Source organism: Phacochoerus africanus, chromosome 10 (genome assembly GCF_016906955.1).
Source record: "Phacochoerus africanus isolate WHEZ1 chromosome 10, ROS_Pafr_v1, whole genome shotgun sequence".
NCBI lineage: Eukaryota > Metazoa > Chordata > Mammalia > Artiodactyla > Suidae > Phacochoerus > Phacochoerus africanus.
The window spans coordinates 31760115-31778562 of NC_062553.1; the positions used below are offsets into that span (position 1 = coordinate 31760115).

The following is an 18448-nucleotide window of genomic DNA, read 5'->3' on the forward strand; positions in this document are numbered from 1 at the left end:
CGGGACGGCGCAGCACGAGGGAGCAAGGGACCTTCGACCGGAGCAGGGCCGGCACAGGTGCTCCGAGATGAGGGAAGAGCAATCCTCAGAGAGAAGAGGCTCTGGTCAAATCCCGCGGGAACTGCCCTCGGGCGGCCTGTCTCCCCCTTCCCCCAGTCATTGGTTGCCTGGAGACCCCGGCCCTGGGCGGGTCGACTGCAAGAGGCGGGGGTGGCTTACCTTCCCTCGGCCTGAGGCGGCGGGCCCACGGGCCCCGTACTCCACCCCACTGCGCCGCAGCGTCCGTGACCGGCGACCGCGCGCGGGCAGGCGTAGTCCTGAGGCGCCGTTCCCCCTCCGGGAACCGGAGCGAAGCGAGTGCCGGGGGGCGCGACCCCCCTGCCTCGACCCCGGCAGGTGGGAAAGGCTCATTTGAACCAAACTGCCTGCACCGGCCGCCGCAGCAGCCCCGCGGTCCCGGGGGTGCCGAGGGCTCAGTTTCAGACCCCAGCCCCCGGTGCCACGAGTGCTGCGGCTGCCGTGTCTCTTTTCCCAAAGCCCCGGGGAACATCCGCCCTCCGGGGTAAGGACGGACTGGCGGGAGCCAGGGAGGGGGCGCCGAGGGGCCCCGGAAGCGGCTCGCTGGGGAGCTTTGCTCCCAAACGGGCCTCGGCGAAAGTCTCTAGTTGCTGCGGAGGAGGCTCCTGAGCCTTCTCCACCCCTCTCCCTTTGTGAGAGTGTGGAAGTTTCGTTGGGGCTTGCCCAGCTCGAAGTATGGGATGCTCGGGTCGGCCAGTAAACGGCACCTTTAAGGCCATAAGGGATCTTTAAGGCTTCACGATGTAGTCCTGCAGAAATAGTCATTTACCGAGATAACATTTTCTTTTCACAGAGACGATGCTCAAGGTATAAGGAACACCATTTTCTGGAACATCTGAATTGTAAGTTCAAGCTTGAGTAACCGACGACCGTCAAGGGGCAAACATGTTTGACTCCGCAAGTGAACAGGAGTTTTTCGAAGAAAAAACCACGGAGGAGATCTCCCAACTCGCTTCCCTGGCACTGTCAGGTGACACAGTAGCCAGCGAAAGAAACTCAGTTGGTTTACCCGAAAAAACTGGCTATCCGGACTCCGTTTACATTATGGCAGCGAACATTTTTCAGGGCATTCGATCCGAAAAGTCACCAGAGAAAGCCTTAATAAAGTACGGGAGTGAACCCCTGCGGTCCTCCACCGAGTCTGAGGATGAATTCTTACAGCGTTTGTCCTACGAGCTGGCTTTTAGTGCCCTGAAGTGTGAGTAGTACCAGTTTTGACCATCAGCCCTGAAAGAAAATAGAGAATATGTGGGGTGCGGCCCTCTCCCCGTACCCCTCATACTCTCCAGATTTTGTTTTTAGGTTTATGAATCTCTTTGGTCATTTGCAAATGTCAAGGCATTAGGGGAATTTCCAGTAAAACAAGCTCTTTCAGGCTGCAAGTGTTTTTCCCCATGCCTAGCACCCGTGTTTGGTCCTTCCATGGGTCAAAATCAAATCAACCCCAATTTGGAGTTCCTGGTGGCTCAGCCGCTTAAGGATCTGGCACTGTCACTCTTGTGGCTTGGGTTACAGGAGTGGCTCGGGTTCAGCCCCTGGTCTGGGAACTTAACGCACACATGAGCTCTGCCAAAACGAATTAACAAACCAACAATACCAACCTCAATTAAGATGATTCCATGTGGGGCCATTTGATTTAATTTTGGAAGCTTGTAAATTTATTCCTTCAAACTTCTGTAGAAGTCCCTTTTCTAATTTGCTTCCAGAATTGGAAGTATAGTGTACTGTTTCAGATTCCCTCAAAGGTGGGTAATTATCAACTTCCCAGTGTGGAGTTAGCTCTAGTACAGAACCAACTGTTTGTTACTATGAGAGCAGACAGAGGGTGTGAAGACATCTGTTTTTGTACTGGCTATAAACTATAATACAATATAAACTATAAAGTTTACCTTGGTTTGTATATTGACTGTTCCAGAAGGGAGTTCCTGTTGTGGCTCAGTGGTAACCAACTGGGCTAGTACCCATGAGGTTTGGGGTTGGATCCCTGGCCTCACACAGTGGCTTAAGAATCTGGCGTGGCTATGGTGTATGCCAGCTACAGCTCTGATTTGACCCCTAGCCTGAGAGCTTCCATATGCTGCAGGTGTGGCCCTAAAAAGCAAGGAAAAAAGTTCCAGAAACATTTGAAGTATTAGCATGGCTGAAATGGTGAGCGAGCTTCCTAAAGGGACACCTAGAAAGGCCATCACTTATTTGTATGTATTTCTTTCTTTCTTTTTTTTGTCTTTTTGCCATTTCTTGGGCTGCTTCCACGGCATATGGAGGTTCCCAGGCTAGGGGTCCAATCAGAGCTGTAGCCACCAGCCTACGCCACAGCCACAGCAACGCGAGATCCAAGCCCAGTCTTCGACCTACACCACAGCTCATGGCAACGCTGGAACCCTAACCCACTGAGCAAGGGCAGGGATTGAACCTAAGTCCTCATGGATATTAATTGGGTTTGTTAACTGCTGATCTACGACAGAAACTCCCCAAAATATCCATTTTTATAAGTTCAAATTCTAAGATGAAGTGGCTTTCATTGTTTACTTGGTACAAAATTATTTCTTCTTAATGATAATATCTTGGTTTAAATTGCCATCTGAATAATTTCTGAATGTTCATATGGAATATAACCAGAATTCCTAAATGGAAAGGGTTTCCAAGATAATTAAGAACCTAATGTTTTGCTTTAAAATATTGTAGGCTCTTACACGCTTCACTTTTATCTTTTGTATTGTCAGTGTTCTATCAATACTTTCACGTGTAATATTTTGTAAACTCACATTAGGCTTATACAATATAGCAGGGAATCATGGCTCAGAAAAAGAAAAGTCAGAATTCTCTAAGGTTTTATAAGAGTGGTAAAGTGGAAAAGATTAATATACAAACCAAAGAGAGCTTGATTAGTGATCTCTTTTATTCATGAATTTATGAACACATAATTAGATCATATTACCATATCTTTAGAAAGAAGTACAAAAAGAAGAAAAAATCTCCTAATTATATAAATGTTGTGTATTTTTTTGGTTGTGCATTATGTTTTTCAGTTTATTTACCCCTTTGTTGATGTCCTTTGTATATAAGTCTTTCAGAGCAGAGAGTATATTTATCTGAGTAACATTTTAAAGTTTTAAAGAGAGCTCAGAAAAGTGTTTTTTGAAATGATGACCACTAGTTCCACTCTGCTTAATAACTGCAAGGACAATTTTCTGCTAAAGAAGTTAATGTGGAGTAACCTATCCCTATTAAGTTTGACTTCTCTCAGTGGAATACTAGTAGTTAATTTATTTTTTCAAAGAATCTCTGGATGTTTCAAGGACTACTAAACAAAAACCAGCAAAATGATTTCTTAAAAAGTAAATTAATGGAGCTCCTGTCGTGGCGCAGTGGTTAATGAATCCGACTAGGAACCATGAGGTTGCGGGTTCGGTCCCTGCCCTTGCTCAGTGGGTTAATGATCCAGCGTTGCCATGAGCTGTGGTGTAGGTTGCAGATGCGGCTCGGATCCTGCGTTGCTGTGGCTCTGGCATAGGCCAGTGGCTACAGCTCCGATTGGACCCCTAGCCTGGGAACCTCCATATACCGTGGGAGCAGCCCAAGAAATAGCAAAAAGGCAAAAAAAAAAAAAAAGTAAATTAATGACCAACTCAATAAGAAAAAAAGTTGAGGAAAGAGCTGTTCCTGAAATTGTTGATCTTATTCCTGACTTAATTCTTTCTCCAACATCTCTATAGTAATTATAGGTGTATATAGTATATAGTAATTGATGAACTCTTTGTCAAAGGAGATTGGACTGTGGCATTATCCTGGTCATTTCATAATCATGTAATCTGTCAGTGAAAAACCTAGCAAGTACTTAGTGTATGGTCTGGTTATGGCTTTGAGAATTAGTAATTGTAGTCAGGAATCGCCAAGACCACCATTAGCCTCAGTGATTCACTGGAAGGACTTAGATAACTCAGCAAAGCTGTTATACTCATGGTTACAGTTTATTACAATAAAAGGAGAAAGATTGAGATCACCAGGAAAAAGGTAAACAGGACAAAGTCTAGAAGAGACCAGGTACAAGTTTCTTATTGTCCTTTATCAATGTAGTCTTATGGATAGTGCTTAATTCTCCCAGTAACAATGTATGACAACCTCAGTAAAGGTTGTCACATTTCCATCTTCACACAAATAAAATACCCCATGGACCTATAATATAAGAGGCATTCTTTTTTTTTTTTTGTATTGAAATATGGTAGATTTACAGTGTTCTGTTAGTTTCAGCTAAGTAATTCAGTTATTTTTTCAGATTATATTCCATTATAAGTTACTATAAGATATTGAATATAGTTTCCTGTGCTATACAGTAAATCTTTGTTGCTTGTCTATTTTATGTAGAGTAGTTTATATCTGTTAATCCCATACTCTTAATTTGTTCCTTTTTCTCCCTTTGATACTATAAGTTCATTTCATTTATTTTTTATAATGATTTTTATTTTTTCCATTGTAGCTGGTTTACAGTGTTCTGTCAATTTTCTACTGTACTGCAAGGTGACCCAGTCACACATACATGTATACATTCTTTTTTCTCACGTTATCATGTGCCATCATAAGTGACTAGATATAGTTCCAAGTGCTATACAGCAGGATCTCATTGCTTATCCATTCCAAAGGCAATACTTTGCATCTATTAACCCCCAATTCCCAGTCCATCCCACTCCCTCCCATCCCCCTTGGCAACCACAAGTCTGTTCTCCATGTCCATGATTTTCTCTTCTGTGGAAAGGTTCATTTGTGCTGTGTATTAGATTCTAGATATAAGTGATATCATATGGTATTTGTCTTTCTCTTTTTGACTTGACTTCACGTAGTATGAGAGTCTCTCTTTCCATCCATGTTGCTGCAAATGGCATTATTTTGTTCTTTTTTATGGCTGAGTAGTATTACATTATGTATTTATATCACATCTTCTTAATCCAGTCATCTGTTGATGGACATCTAGGTTGTTTCCATGTCTTTGCTATTGTGAATAGTGCTGCAGTGAACATGCAGATGCATGTGTCTTTTTTGAGGAAAGTTTTGTCTGGATATATGCCCAAGAGTGGGATTGCTGGGTCATATGATAGCTTTATGTATAGTGTTCTAAGGTATCTCCATACTGTTTTCCATACTATAAGTTCATTTTATATGTCTGTGAATCTGTTTCTATTTTGTATATAGATTCATTTGTATTACTTTTAGATTCCATATAAAAATGATATCATGTAATATTTGTCTTTCATTTACTTAACTAAGCACAATGTTCTCTATGTCCGTTCATGTTTCTGCAAATGATATTTCATTCATTTTTTTTTTAATTTTGTTTTTTTAGAGCTAGACCCACAGCATATGTAAGTTCCCAGGCTAGGAGTCGAATCCAAGCTATAGCTGCTGGTCTATGCCATAGTGACACAGGATCTGAGTGGTGTCGGTGACTTATGCCACAGCTCAAGGCAATGCTGGATCCTTACTCCACTGACTGAGGCTAGGGTTTGAACCCACATCCTCGTAGATACTAGTTGGATTTGTTACCACTGAGCCACAACAGGAACTCCCAATATTTCATTCTTTTTTAATGGCTAAGTAATAATTTCACTGTGTATATATACCACTTTTTTTTTTTTTTTAAGCAAGCGAAGTCTTTATTAAAGGAAAGCAAATAGTTCCCAGGGTTGCTGGGAGGGGGAGAAGAGCCCCCTTCTCTATTGTTCTGCAGGGGATTTTATCTCTTAAAGATGCGGGGGGGGGGCCCTAACATGGGATCCAGAAAGATGTTTTCTCCTATTGGCCTTGTTCATTTACCCATATCAGTCCTTGTCCAGTAGGGTCTTAGGGGTGGAAATGTCCTGTAAATCTCATAGTTTCTTTTCTCTCTTCTTCCCGTAAATGGAGTCACAGGGGATTAGGGATTAATGTCCATCTGGACGTAGGTACACTCCCTATAGTAAACAAAGCAGCCAATCATCTGTTGATGGACACTTTAGTTGTTTCCTGTCTTGACCATTCTAAATAGTGCTGCTATAAACATTGGAGTACATGCATCTTTTTGTTTGTTTTAACAGAATGAATTTTATTACATTTATACTTGTATAATGATCATCACAACAACCCAATTTTACAGCATTTCCATCCCAAACTCCCAGCCTATCCCTGCCCCCTGCCAGCCTGTCTCCTTTGGATGCCCTGAGTTTTTCAAAGTCTATGAACAACTGTTCTGCAAAGAAGTTCATTGTATCCTTTTTTAATTACTTTATTTTATTTTTTGTCTTTTTGCCTTTTCTAGGGCTGCTCCCATGGCATATGGAGGTTCCCAGTCTAGGGGTCTAATCAGAATTGTAGCCACCAGCTTACACCAGAGCCACAGCAACGCGGGATCCGAGCTGCATCTGCAACCTACACCACAGCTCATGGCAATGCCAGATCCTTAACCCACTGAGCAAGGCCAGGGATCGAACCTGCGACCTCATGGTTCCTAGTCGGATTCATTAACCACTGTGCCACGACAGGAACTCTGTATCCTTTTTTTAGATTCCACATATAAGTGATAGCATATCACTGACTAATTTCACTTAGCATGATAATTTCTAAGTCCATCCTTGTTGCTGCAAATGCCATTATTTCATTCCTTTTTTGTGGCTGAGTCATATTCCATTGTGTATAGGTACCACATCTTATCCACTCTTTTGTCAATGGACATTTAGGTTGCTTCCATGTCTTGGCTGTTGTATGTAGTTGCTGCAGTGAACATTGGAGTACATGTATCTTTTTGAGGCATGCTTTGTTCTGAATAGATGCCCAGTAGTGGGATTGCTGAATCAAATGGTAATTCTATTTTCAGTTTTTTGAGGATTCTCCATACTGTTTTCCTTGGTGGTTGCGCCAATTTTCATTCCCACCAACAGTGTAAGAGGGTTTCCCTTTCTCCACACCCTCTCCAGCATTTATTGTTTGTAGACTTTTTTGATAATGGCCATTCTAGCTGGTGTTAATGTGGTACCTCAGAGTAGTTTTTATTTGCATTTCTCTGATAATTAGTGATGTTGAACAAATTTTCATGTGTTTTTTTTGGCCATCTGTATGTCATCTTTGGAGAATTGTCTGTTTAGATCTTTTGCCCATTTTTTGATGGGGTTGTTTATGTTTAGGTATTGAGCTGCTGGAGGTGTTTATAAATTTTGGAGATAAATTCCTATCAGTTGCTTCATTTGCAAATATCTTCTCCCATTCTGCAGGTTGTCTCTTTGTTTTGTTTAGGGTTTCCTTTGCTGTGCAAAAAACTTAAGTTTAATTAGGTCCCATTAATTTATTTTTGCTTTTATTATTGTTACTCTAGGAGTTATATGTGAGAAGATATTGCTGTGGTTTATGTCAGAGAGTGTTTGCCTATGTTTTCCTCTAAGGGTTTTATGGTATCAGGTCTCATATTTAGGTCTGTAGTCATTTTGAGTTTATTTTTGTGTATGGTGTTAGGTGTGTTCTAATTTCATTCTTTTACATGTAGCTGTCCAGTTTTCCCAGCCCAACTTACTGAAGGGACTGTCTTTTCTCCATTGTATATTCTTACCTCCTTTGTCATAGATTAGTTGACTATAGGTGCAGGGGTTTAATTCTGGGCTGTCTATGCTGTTCCACTGATTTATATTTCTGTTTTTGTGCCAGTACCATATGGAATTGATGACTGTACCTTTGTGTATAGTCTGAAGTCAGGGAGCTTGATTCCTTCAGCTCCATTTTTCTTTCTCAGGATGGCTTTGGATATTCTGGGTCTTTTATGTTTCCAAACAAACTTTGAGATATTTTGTTCTAGTTCTGTAAAAAATGTCCTTGGTAATTTGATCTGGATTGCATTGAATCTATAGATTTCCTTGGGTAGTATAGTCATTTTGACAATATTGGTTCTTCCATTCCAAGAGCATTGTATGTCTTTCTATCTGTTTGTGTCATCTTTGATTTCTTTCATCAGTGTCTTATAGGTTTCAGAGTATAGACCCACAGCATATGGTGGTTCTCAGGCTAGGGGTCAAGTCAGAGCTATAGCTGCTGGCCTATGCCACAGCCACAGCAATTTGGGATCTGAGCAGTGTCTGCAACCTACACCACAGCTCACAGCAACACGGGATCCTTAACACACTGATCAAGGCCAGGGGTCAAACCTGTGTCCTCATGGATACTAGTCAGATTTGTTTCCTCTGAGCCATAACAGGAACCCTGGTATTTGATTCTTTTTGATGAGATGGCAAATGGGATTGTTTCCCTAATTTCTCTTTCTGATCTTTCATTGTTAGTATAGAAAAATTGTCAGTTTCTGTGTATTAATTTTATGTCCTGTGACTTTGCCAATTTCTTTGATGAGTTCTAACAATTTTCTGGTAGCATCTTTAAGATTTTTCTAGGTATAGTGTCATGTCTTTTGCAAACAGTGATAGGATAGTTTTACTTCTTCCTTTCCGATTTGAATTCCTTTTATTTTTTTCTTCTCTGCTGTGGCTAGAACTTCCTGGTAGGAGGGACTGGTGCCTGCCCACTGGTAGATGGAGCTGATTCTTATCCCCCTGGTGGGTGGGGCTTTGTCTCTCGGTGAGATTAGAGGTGGTTGTGTGCCAGGGGGTCTTTAGGACAGCCTGTTTGCTGATAGGTGGGGCTGGGTTCCCACCTGGATTATTGTTTGGCTGGGGCCTCTCAGCCCTAATGGGTAGAAACAGATTTTTCCAAAATGGCCACATCCAGAGGTGCACATGCTGATAATTATTCCCAAGACCTTTGCCTCCAGTGTCCTTCCCCCCAAATGAGCCACAGTCACACCCATTTTTCCCAGGAGATCCTCCAAGAACTGCTGGCAGGTCTGGCCCAGATTCCTATGGAGATTCTGCTTTGCCCTGGGACCCAGTGCATGTGAGAAAGCCTGTATGCACCTTTCAAGAATGGAGTCTGTGTTTCCTGCACACAAGCTCCGCTGGTCCTCAATGCCAAATGCTCTGGGGGCCTCCTCCTCCCAATGCCAAATCCCCCGGCATGGGAACCTGATGGATGTGGGGCTCAGAACTCTTACTTCCATAGTTGAGTCTCTGTGATACAGTTACTTTCCAGTCTGTGGGCCACCCACCCGGTGCGTATGGGGTTGCTTATGTTGTGTTATCACCTCTCCTACCATCTTGATGTGGCTCCTTCTCTTTGTCTTCTGGATTAGGATGTCTTTTTTCTTTACTTTTTTTTTCTTTTTAGGGCTGCACCTGAGGCACATGGAGGGTCTCAGGCTAGGGGTCGAATCAAAGCTGTAGCTGCTGGCCTATGCCACAGCCACAACAATGTAGGATCCAAGCCATGAATGGCCTACACCATAGCCTATAGCAACAACAGATCCTTAACTCCCTGAGCAAGATCCACAATGCCACTGTGTCTTCATGAGTGCTGGTCAGATTCATTAACCACTGAGCCATGATGGGAACTCCAGGATATCTTTTTTTGGTAGTTTGGAGTCTATTTGCTTGAAGGTTGTTAGGCAGTTGGTTGTAATTTTGTTGCTTTTAAGGTGAGCTCCCGTCCTTGTACTCCACCATCTTAATCCCGTCTCCAGGTTTCCCTTGTGTCTTTTATATAACTCAAGTATCACATAATATACATGCATCTTTTCCAATTAGAGTTTCGTCTTTTCTGGAGTTCCTATCGTGGTGCAGTGGTTAACAAATCTGACTAGGAACTATGAGGTTGCAGGTTTGATCCCTGGCCTTGCTTGGTGGGTTAAGGATCCGGCATTGCCATGAGCTGTGGTGTAGGTTGCAGATGCGGCTCAGATCCTGTGTTGCTGTGGCTCTGGCATAGGCCGGTGGCTGCAGCTCCGATTAGACCCCTAGCCTGGGAACCTCCATATGCCGTGGGAGCAGCCCTAGAAAAGGCAAAAAGACAAAAAAAAAAGTTTCGTCTTTTATGGGTGTATACTCAGGAGTGGGATTACTGAATGATTCGGATTTATTTATTTATTTGTTTTTTAAGGGGAAACTCTATACAGTTTTTCCATAGTATTTATACCAATTTACATTCCCACCAATAGTGTACAAGTGTTCCCTTTTCTCCACACCATCTTCAGCATTTGTTATGGGTAGGCTTTTTTTTTTTTTTTAAATTATAGTTGACTTACAATGTCATATTAATTTTTGCTATACAGCAAAGTGATTCAGCTATATATATACACATACACTCTTTTTCGTATATGCTCTTTTCCATCATGGTTTATCATAGGACATTTAATATGGTTTGCTGTGCTATATAGTATAGGGTCTTGTTGTTTATCCCCTCCATAAAATAGCTTACATCTGCTAACCCCAACCTCCCATTCCATCCCTCCTCCAACCCCCTCAGAAGCCACAAGTCTGTTCTTGCCTATGAATCTGTTTCTGTTTTGTAGATAGGTTCATTTGTTTCATATTTTAGATTAGATGTGAAAGTGATATCACATGGTAGTTGTCTTTCTGAGTTACTTCATTTACTATGATGATCTCTAGATCCATCCATGTTGTTGTGAATGGAATTATTTCATTCTTTTTGTTGTGTTTTGGTTTTTATTTTTATTTTTTGATTTACGGCTGCACCCGTGGCATATGGAAGTCCCCAGGCTAGGGGTCAAAACAGAGCTACAGCTGCAGGCCTACACCACAGCCACAGAAACATGGGATCCAAGCCACATCTGCTACGACCTACACCACAGCTTGTGGTAATGCCAGATCAACAACTCACTGAGTGAGGCCAGGGATCGAATCTGTATCCTCATGGATACTAGTTGAATTTGTTTCTCCTGTGCCACAATGGGAACTCCTATTTCATTTTTTTTTTTTTAATGGCTGAATAGTAATCCGTTGTATGTAAGTGCCACATCTCCTTTATCCAGTCCTCTGTTGGTGGGCATTTAGGTTGCTTCCATGTTTTGGCTACTTTAAATATTGCTGAAATGAATATTGGGGTGCATGTGTCTTTTTGAATTACCGTTTTGTCTGGATATTTGCCAAGGAGTGGGATTGCTGGATCATAGGATAGTTCTATTTTTAATTTTTAAAGGAACCTCCATACTGTTTTACATAGTGGTTATACCAATTTACATTCCCACTAACAGTGTAGGAGATTCTCTTTTCTCCATGTCTTCTCCGACATTTATTTTTTTTAGTTTTTTTTTCTTTTTTGTTTTTTTTGTCAGACTTTTTGGTGATGGCCATTCTGACTGATGTGAGGTGATACCTCATTGCTTCTACATTGCTTTGTGTTCCTTTAATAATTAGTGATGTTGAGCATCTTTTCACATGTCCTTTAGCGATCTGTATGTCTTTGGAGAAGTATCTATTTAGATCTTCTGTCCATTTTTCTATTGAATTTTTTTTTTTTGATACTGAGTTGTATGAGCTATTTGTATAATTTGAATATTGAGCCCTTGCTGGCCACATTGTTTACGAATATTTTCTCTCATTCCATAGGTTGTCTCTGTGTTTTTTGGATGGTTTAATGTGCTATGCAAAAGGTTTTTTTTTTTTTTTTGGTCTTTTTGGCTTTTTCTGGGGCTGCTCCCGTGGCATATGGAGGTTCCTAGGCTAGGGGTTGAATCAGAGCTGTAGCCACCGGCCTACGCCAGAGCCACAGCAATGTGGGATCCGAGCCGCGTCTGTGACCCACACCACAGCTCACAGCAACGCCGGATCCTTAGCCTACTGAACAATGGCAGGGACCAAACCGGCAACCTCATGGTTCCTAGTGGGATTTGTTAACCACTGCACCACAATGGGAACTCCTATGCAAAAGCTTTTACGTTTTTTGTTTGTTTGGTTGGTTTTTTTGTGTTTTGTCTTTTTAGGACTGCACCCACAGCATATGGAGATTCCCAGGCAAGGGGTCGAATCGGAGCTACAGCTGTCAGCCTATGCCACAGCCACACAAAAGCTTTTAAGTTTTATCAGGTCCTATTTATTTACTTTCGCTTTTATTTATTTATTTTTGCTTTGACATAAAATATTGCTACAATTTATGTCAAAGCATGTTTTGACATAAGAAAATATTGCTACAATTTATGTCAGAGCATGTTTTGCCTAAGTTCTCTTCCATGAGTTTTATGGTGTCATGTCTTATATTTAGGTCTTTAAATCATTTTGAGTTTATTTTTATATACAATGTGAGAGTGTTGTAATTTCATTGATATGTGTAGTTGATGCATGTAATTTCCCACATCACTTGCTGACGAGGCTGTCTTTCCTCCATTGTACCTTCTTACCTCCTTTGTCATAGATTAGTTGACCATAGGTATCTGGGTTTATTTCTGGGCTCTCTGTTCTGTTGCATTGATCTATATGTCTCTTTTTGTGTTAGTACCACAGCATTTTGATTACTGTAGCTTTGCAGCATAGTCTGAAGTCTGGAGGGTTATGCCTCTTGCTCTGTTCTTTTTCCTTAGGATTTCTTTGGCAATTCTGGGCTTTTTGTGGTTCCATATAAAATTTAGGATTATTTGTTGTAGTCTGGAAAAATTTCATGGGTGTTTTGATAGGGATTGCATTAAATCTATAGAGCACTTTAGGTAGAACGACCATTTTAGCAATATTAATTCTTCCAATCCAAGAATATGGGATATTTTCCCATTCCTTTGAATCATATTTAGTTTCCTTTGTCACTGTTTTATATTTTATTTATTTATTTATTTAATTTTGTCTTTTTAGAGCCACACCTGTGGCATATGGAGGTTCCCAGGCTAGAGGTCGAATTCGTAGCCACTGGCCTGCACCACAGCCACAGCAATGCAGGATCCGAGCCGTGTCTGCGACCTACACCACAGCTGATGGCACCCCAGATCCTTAACCCACAGAGCAAGGGCAGGGATCAAACCTGCGTCCTCATGGATACTAGTCAGGTTCATTTCCACTGAACCACGACAGGAACTCCAGTGTTTTATATTTTATAGTTTCAGTATGTGGGTCTTTCAACTTCTTGGTTAAGTTTATTCCTAGTTCTTATTTGTTTTGACACAGTTTTAACTAGGACAGCCTTTTTTACTTTCTCTTTCTGGTATTTCATTGTTAGTGTAAAGAAATGCAACAGATTTTTATATATTAATCTTGTATCCTGCTACTTTGCTGAATTCATTTATTCTAATAGTTTTTGTGTAGACTATAGGGTTCTCTACATACAGTATCATGTCATCACCAAATAGTGATGGTTTTATTGTTTTCCTTCCAATTTGGATACATTTTACTTCTTTTTCTTACATGATTGTTGGGGCTAAGACCTCCAATACTATGCTGAATAGAAATGGTGAGAGTGGACATCATTTTTTTGTTCCTGAATTTTGTGGGAAGGCTTCAAGTTTTTTTGAGTATTATGTTGACTGTAAGTTTGCCATAAATGGCCTTTATTATATTGAGATATGTTCACTGAATACCCCCTCCCCGCCTTTTTAAATCTTTTTTGGCTGCATCCGTGCCATATGGAAGTTCCCTGGGCCAGAGGTTAAATCCCAGATGCATTTGTGACCTATGCCCCAGTTGTGGCAATGCCGGATTCTTAACCCACTGTGCTGAGAATTGAATTGGCATCTTCACAGAGATAAGCTGGATCATTAGTCAGCTGTGCCACAGCAGGAACACACTCTATACCCACTTTGGTGAGAGGTTTTTTTTTTAATCATGAATGGATGTCAAGTTTTATCAGATGGTTTTCTGCATTGTTTGGCATGATCATGTGGTTTTTGCCTTTCCTTTTGTTAATATAGTGTATCACATTGCATGTTGAACCTCCTTACAACTCCTGAATCCAACTTGATCATAGTGTATGATCCTTCTTATGTATTGTTAGATTCAATTTGGTAATTTTTTTTGAAGGTTTTTGCATCTATATTTATCTAGGATATTGGTCTATAATTTCCTTTTTTCATACTGACTTTGGTTTTAGTATCAGAGTGAAGGTGGCTTCATGGAATGAATTTGGGAGCGATTTCTTCTCTTCAGTTTTTTGGGATGGTTTGAGAGAGTTCAGTATAAGTTCTTAATACATTGAAACTATACAGCTGTAGGCTTTTGTTTGCAGGGTGTTTTTTTTTTTTTTTAAAATTACAGATTCTGTTTCATGTCTAGTTATTGTTCTCTTCAAATTATCTCTTCTAGGCTCAGTTCTGGTAGGCCGTATGTTTCTGGAAACTTGGCCATTTCTTCTAGGTTGTCTAATTTGTTGGCATCTAACTGCTCATTTTGGTATTTCTGTGGAATTAGTTGTTATTTCTTCTCTTTTCATTTCTTATTTTGCTCATTTGGATCTTCTCTCTATTCTTCTTGTTGAGCCTAGCTAGGGGTTTGTTGATCTTGTGTATCTTTTCTAAAAAACAGCTCTTAGGAGTTCACATGTGGCACAGCGGAAACGAATCCAACTAGGAACCATGAGGTTGTGGTTTCGATCCCTGGCCTCACTCAGTGGGTTAAGGATCTGGCATTGCTATGAGCTGTGGTATAGGCCAGCAGCTGCCAGCCTGTGCCACAGCCATAGCAACACTGGAGCTGAGCCGTGTCTGTGACCTACACCATAGCTCATGGCAACACTGGATCCTTACTCCACTGAGCAAGGGCAGGGACTGAACTCCTGTCCTCGTGGATACCAGTCAGTTTCGTTAACTGCTGAGCCACTATAGGAACTCCACAACTCTTGGTTTTATTGATCTTTTCTATTGTTTTCTTGACCTCTATTTTATTTCTTTCCTTCTGCTGAATTAGGTCTTGTTTGTTCTTTTTCTAATTCTTTTCAGTGGTTAGTTAGGTTGTTTCTTTGAGATTTTTCTTGTTTCTTGAGGAAGGCTTGTATTTCTAAGAATTGCCCTCAGAGAACTGCTTTTGCTGAATGTCATATATTTTGTAAGCTTATCCTTTCATTTTCATTTGTCCTGAAGTGTTTTCTGATTTTTTTCTTTGATTTCATTATTGATCCATTGGGTTTTTTTTAGTAGCATGCTGTTTAGTCTCCATGTGTTCATTCTTTCCCCATTTTCAATCTGTGGTTGATTTCTGGTTTCATACTGTTGTGGTCAGAAAATATGCTTGAAATAATTTCTATCCTTTTACATTTATTGAGGCTCATTTTGTGACTTATTATCCTAGAGAAGATTCCATTTGCCCTTGAAAAGAATGTGTATTCTGGTGTTTTGGATGTTGTGTTCTGTACATATCAGTTAAGTCCAGCTGATCTTGGAGTTCCCACTTTGGTATAGTATGTTAATTATCTGGCTTGTTTCTGTGGCAGCACTGGTTTGATCTCTGGCTGGTGCAGCGGGTTAAAGGATCCAGCATTGCCATAGCTGTGGGGTAGGTCTCAGCTATGGCTCAGATTCAATCCCTGGTCCTGGAACTTCCATATGCCATGGGTATGGCCGTAAAAAAAAAAGTCCAGCCTGTCTATTGTGTGATTAAGAACTCTCTTACCTTATTGATATTCTGTCTGGATGATCTCTCCATTGATCAGTGGGGTGGAGTGTTAAATTCTCCTACTATTCTTGTACTCCTGTCATTTTCTCCCTTTAAATCTGTTCATATTTCTTTTATATATTTAAGTGCTTCTGTCTTGGTGGCATATGTTAACAAGTATAATATCTTCTTGTATTGATATCTTCTTGTATCATTATATAATGCCCTCTCTTGTCTTTCTATATGACCTTTGTTTTAAAGTATTTTTTGTCTGGGAGTTCCCATCATGGCTCAGTGGTTAACGAATCTGACTAGGAACCATGAGGTTGCGGGTTCAATCCCTGCCCTTGCTCAGTGGGTTAAGGATCCAGTGTTGCCGTGAGCTATGGTGTAGGTCGCAGATGTGGCTCGGATCTCACGTTGCTATGGCTCTGATGTAGGCCGGCGGCTACAGTTCCGATTGGACCCCTAGCCTGGGAACCTCCATATGCCACAGGAGTGGCCAAAGAAATGGCAAAAAGACAAAATAATAAAAATTAAAAAAAAAATAAAGTATGTTTTGTCTGGTATGAGTATTGCTACCCTTGCTTTCTTATTGATTCCATTTGCATGAAATATTGATTCTCATCCCCTCACTTTTACTCTGTCTTTCACTATGAAGTAAATCTCTGTTGACAGCCTATTTCAGATTCTTAAAACATTGTTTTGTATATAGTTTTTATTTTCTACTAAAGTATAGTCGATTTATAACGTGCCAATTTCTGATGTACAGCACAGTGACTCAGTCATACATATATACATTCTTTTTTGTTTGTTTTTATTTTCCATCATTGTTTATCCCAGAAGATCAGATATAATTCCCTGTGCTATGCTGTAGGACCTTGTTGTCTGTCCATTCTAAATGTAATAGTTTTCATCTCTTAACCCCAAACTTCCAGTCCATCCCACTCCCTCCTGCTTCCCCCCTCCCCCTTGGCAACCACAAGTCTGTTCTTTATGTCTGTGAGTCCATTTCTGTTTTGCAGATAGGTGCATTTGTGCCATATTTTAGATTCCACATATAAGTGATATCATATGGTATTTGTCCTTCTCTTTTTGACTTCAGTTAATATGATAATCTCTAGTTGCATCCATGTTGCTACAAATGTCACAATTTCATGCCTTTTTATAGCTGAGTAGTAGTCCATTGTGTATGTGTACCACCTCTTCTTAATCCATTTATCTGTTGGTGGACATTTAGGTTGTTTCCACATCTTGGCTATAGTGAATAGTGCTGCAGTGAACATTGGGGTGCATGTATCGTTTTGAATTGTAGTTTTGTCCAGATAAATGCCCAGGAGTAGGATTGCTGGATCATATGGTAGTTCTATTTTTAGTTTTCTGAGGAACCTCCATACTGTTTTCCATAGTGGTTGTACTAATTTACATTTCTACCAACAGTGTAGGAGGGTTCCCTTTTCTCCACACCTTCTCCAGCATTTGTTATTTGTAGACTTATTAATGATGGCCATTCTGACTGATGTAAGGTGGTACCTCATTGTAGTTTTGATTTGCATTTCTCTAATAATCTAGCCATCTGTATGTCTTCTTTGGTGAAATGTCTGTGTCTTATGCCCACTTTTAAATTGGGTTGTTTATTTTGTTTTTGTTGAGTTGTCTGGGTTGTTTATATATTTTGGAGATTAATCCCTTATTGGTTTCCTCATTTGCGATTATTTTCTCCCATTCCACAGGTTATCTTTTCTTTTTTGTATGGTTTCATTTGCTGTGCAAAAGCTTGTAAGTTTGATTAGGTCCCATTTGTTACTTTTTGTTTTTACTTCTATTGCCTTGGGATATTGACCTAATAAAACATTTTATGGTTTATCTCAGAGAATGTTTTTCCTATATTCTCTTCTAGGAGCTTATGGTGTCATGTCTTATGTTTAAGTCTTTTAGCCATTTTGAGTTTATTTTTGTGCAAAGTGTGAAGGTGTGTTCGAGTTTTTTTGATTTAAATGCAGCTGTCCAGTTTTGCCAGCATCACTTGCTAAAGAGACTTTATCCCATTTTATATTCCTTCCTTCTTTGTCAAAAAATTAATTGACTGTAGGTGTCTGGGTTTACTTTTGGGCTCTCCATTCTGTTCCCTTGATCTATATGTCTATTTTTATAACAATACCACAGTTTTGATTATTGTAGCTTTGTAATATTGCCTAAAGTTTGGGAGGATTATGTTTACCTCCTGCTTTGTTCTTTTTCCTGAGGATTGATTTGGCAATTCTGGGTCTTTTATGGTTCCATATAAATTTTTGGATTATTTGTTCTAGTTCTGAGAAAAAAAATGTCATGGGTAATTTGACAGGGATTATATTAAATCTGTAGATTGTTTTGGGTAGTGTGTCCATTTTAACAATATTAATTTTTCCAATCTGGAATCATGGGATATCTTTCCATTTCTTTGAATCTTCTTTAATTTTCTTTATTAATGTTTTATAGTTCTCAGCATGTAAGTCTTTCACCTCCTTGGTCAGATTTATTGCTATGGGTTTTTTTTGTGTGTGTGTGTGTGATTTTAAAAGGTTTTTTTTATATTGCTTTTCTAATACTTCATTGTTAATATACAGAAATGCAACTGATTTCTGAATGTTAATCCTGTTTCCCGCTACTTTGCTGAATTTATCAGATTGAGTAGTTTTTGTGTTGATTCATTAGGGTTTTCTATACATAGTATCATGTCATCTGTGTAGAGTGACAGTTTTATCTCTTTTCTTCTAATTAGGTTACCTTTTATTTCTTTTTGTTTTCTGATTGCTGTGGCTAGGACTTCCAATACTTGTTGAAAAAAAGTGGTGGCATCCTTGTCTTCTAGATTTCAGTGGGAAGGCTTTCAGTTTTTCTCCATTTAGTATTATACTGGCTGTGGCTTTGTCACAAATGGCTTTCAGTATGTTGAGATATGTGCCCTCTGT

The 18448-nt window shown here is 40.2% G+C and overlaps 1 protein-coding gene across 1 annotated transcript in view; it reads left to right on the forward strand.

Annotated features, from left to right (window-relative positions):
• Positions 1–413: 413 nt before the first annotated feature.
• Positions 414–18448, forward strand: part of NSUN7 (NOP2/Sun RNA methyltransferase family member 7) — a 94754-nt gene continuing 76719 nt past the window's right edge. Inside the window, 2 exon segments of the mRNA XM_047799308.1 lie at positions 414–562; positions 872–1276. Of these exon segments, the coding sequence (XP_047655264.1) occupies positions 964–1276 (313 nt within the window). The 5' untranslated portion in view covers positions 414–562; positions 872–963.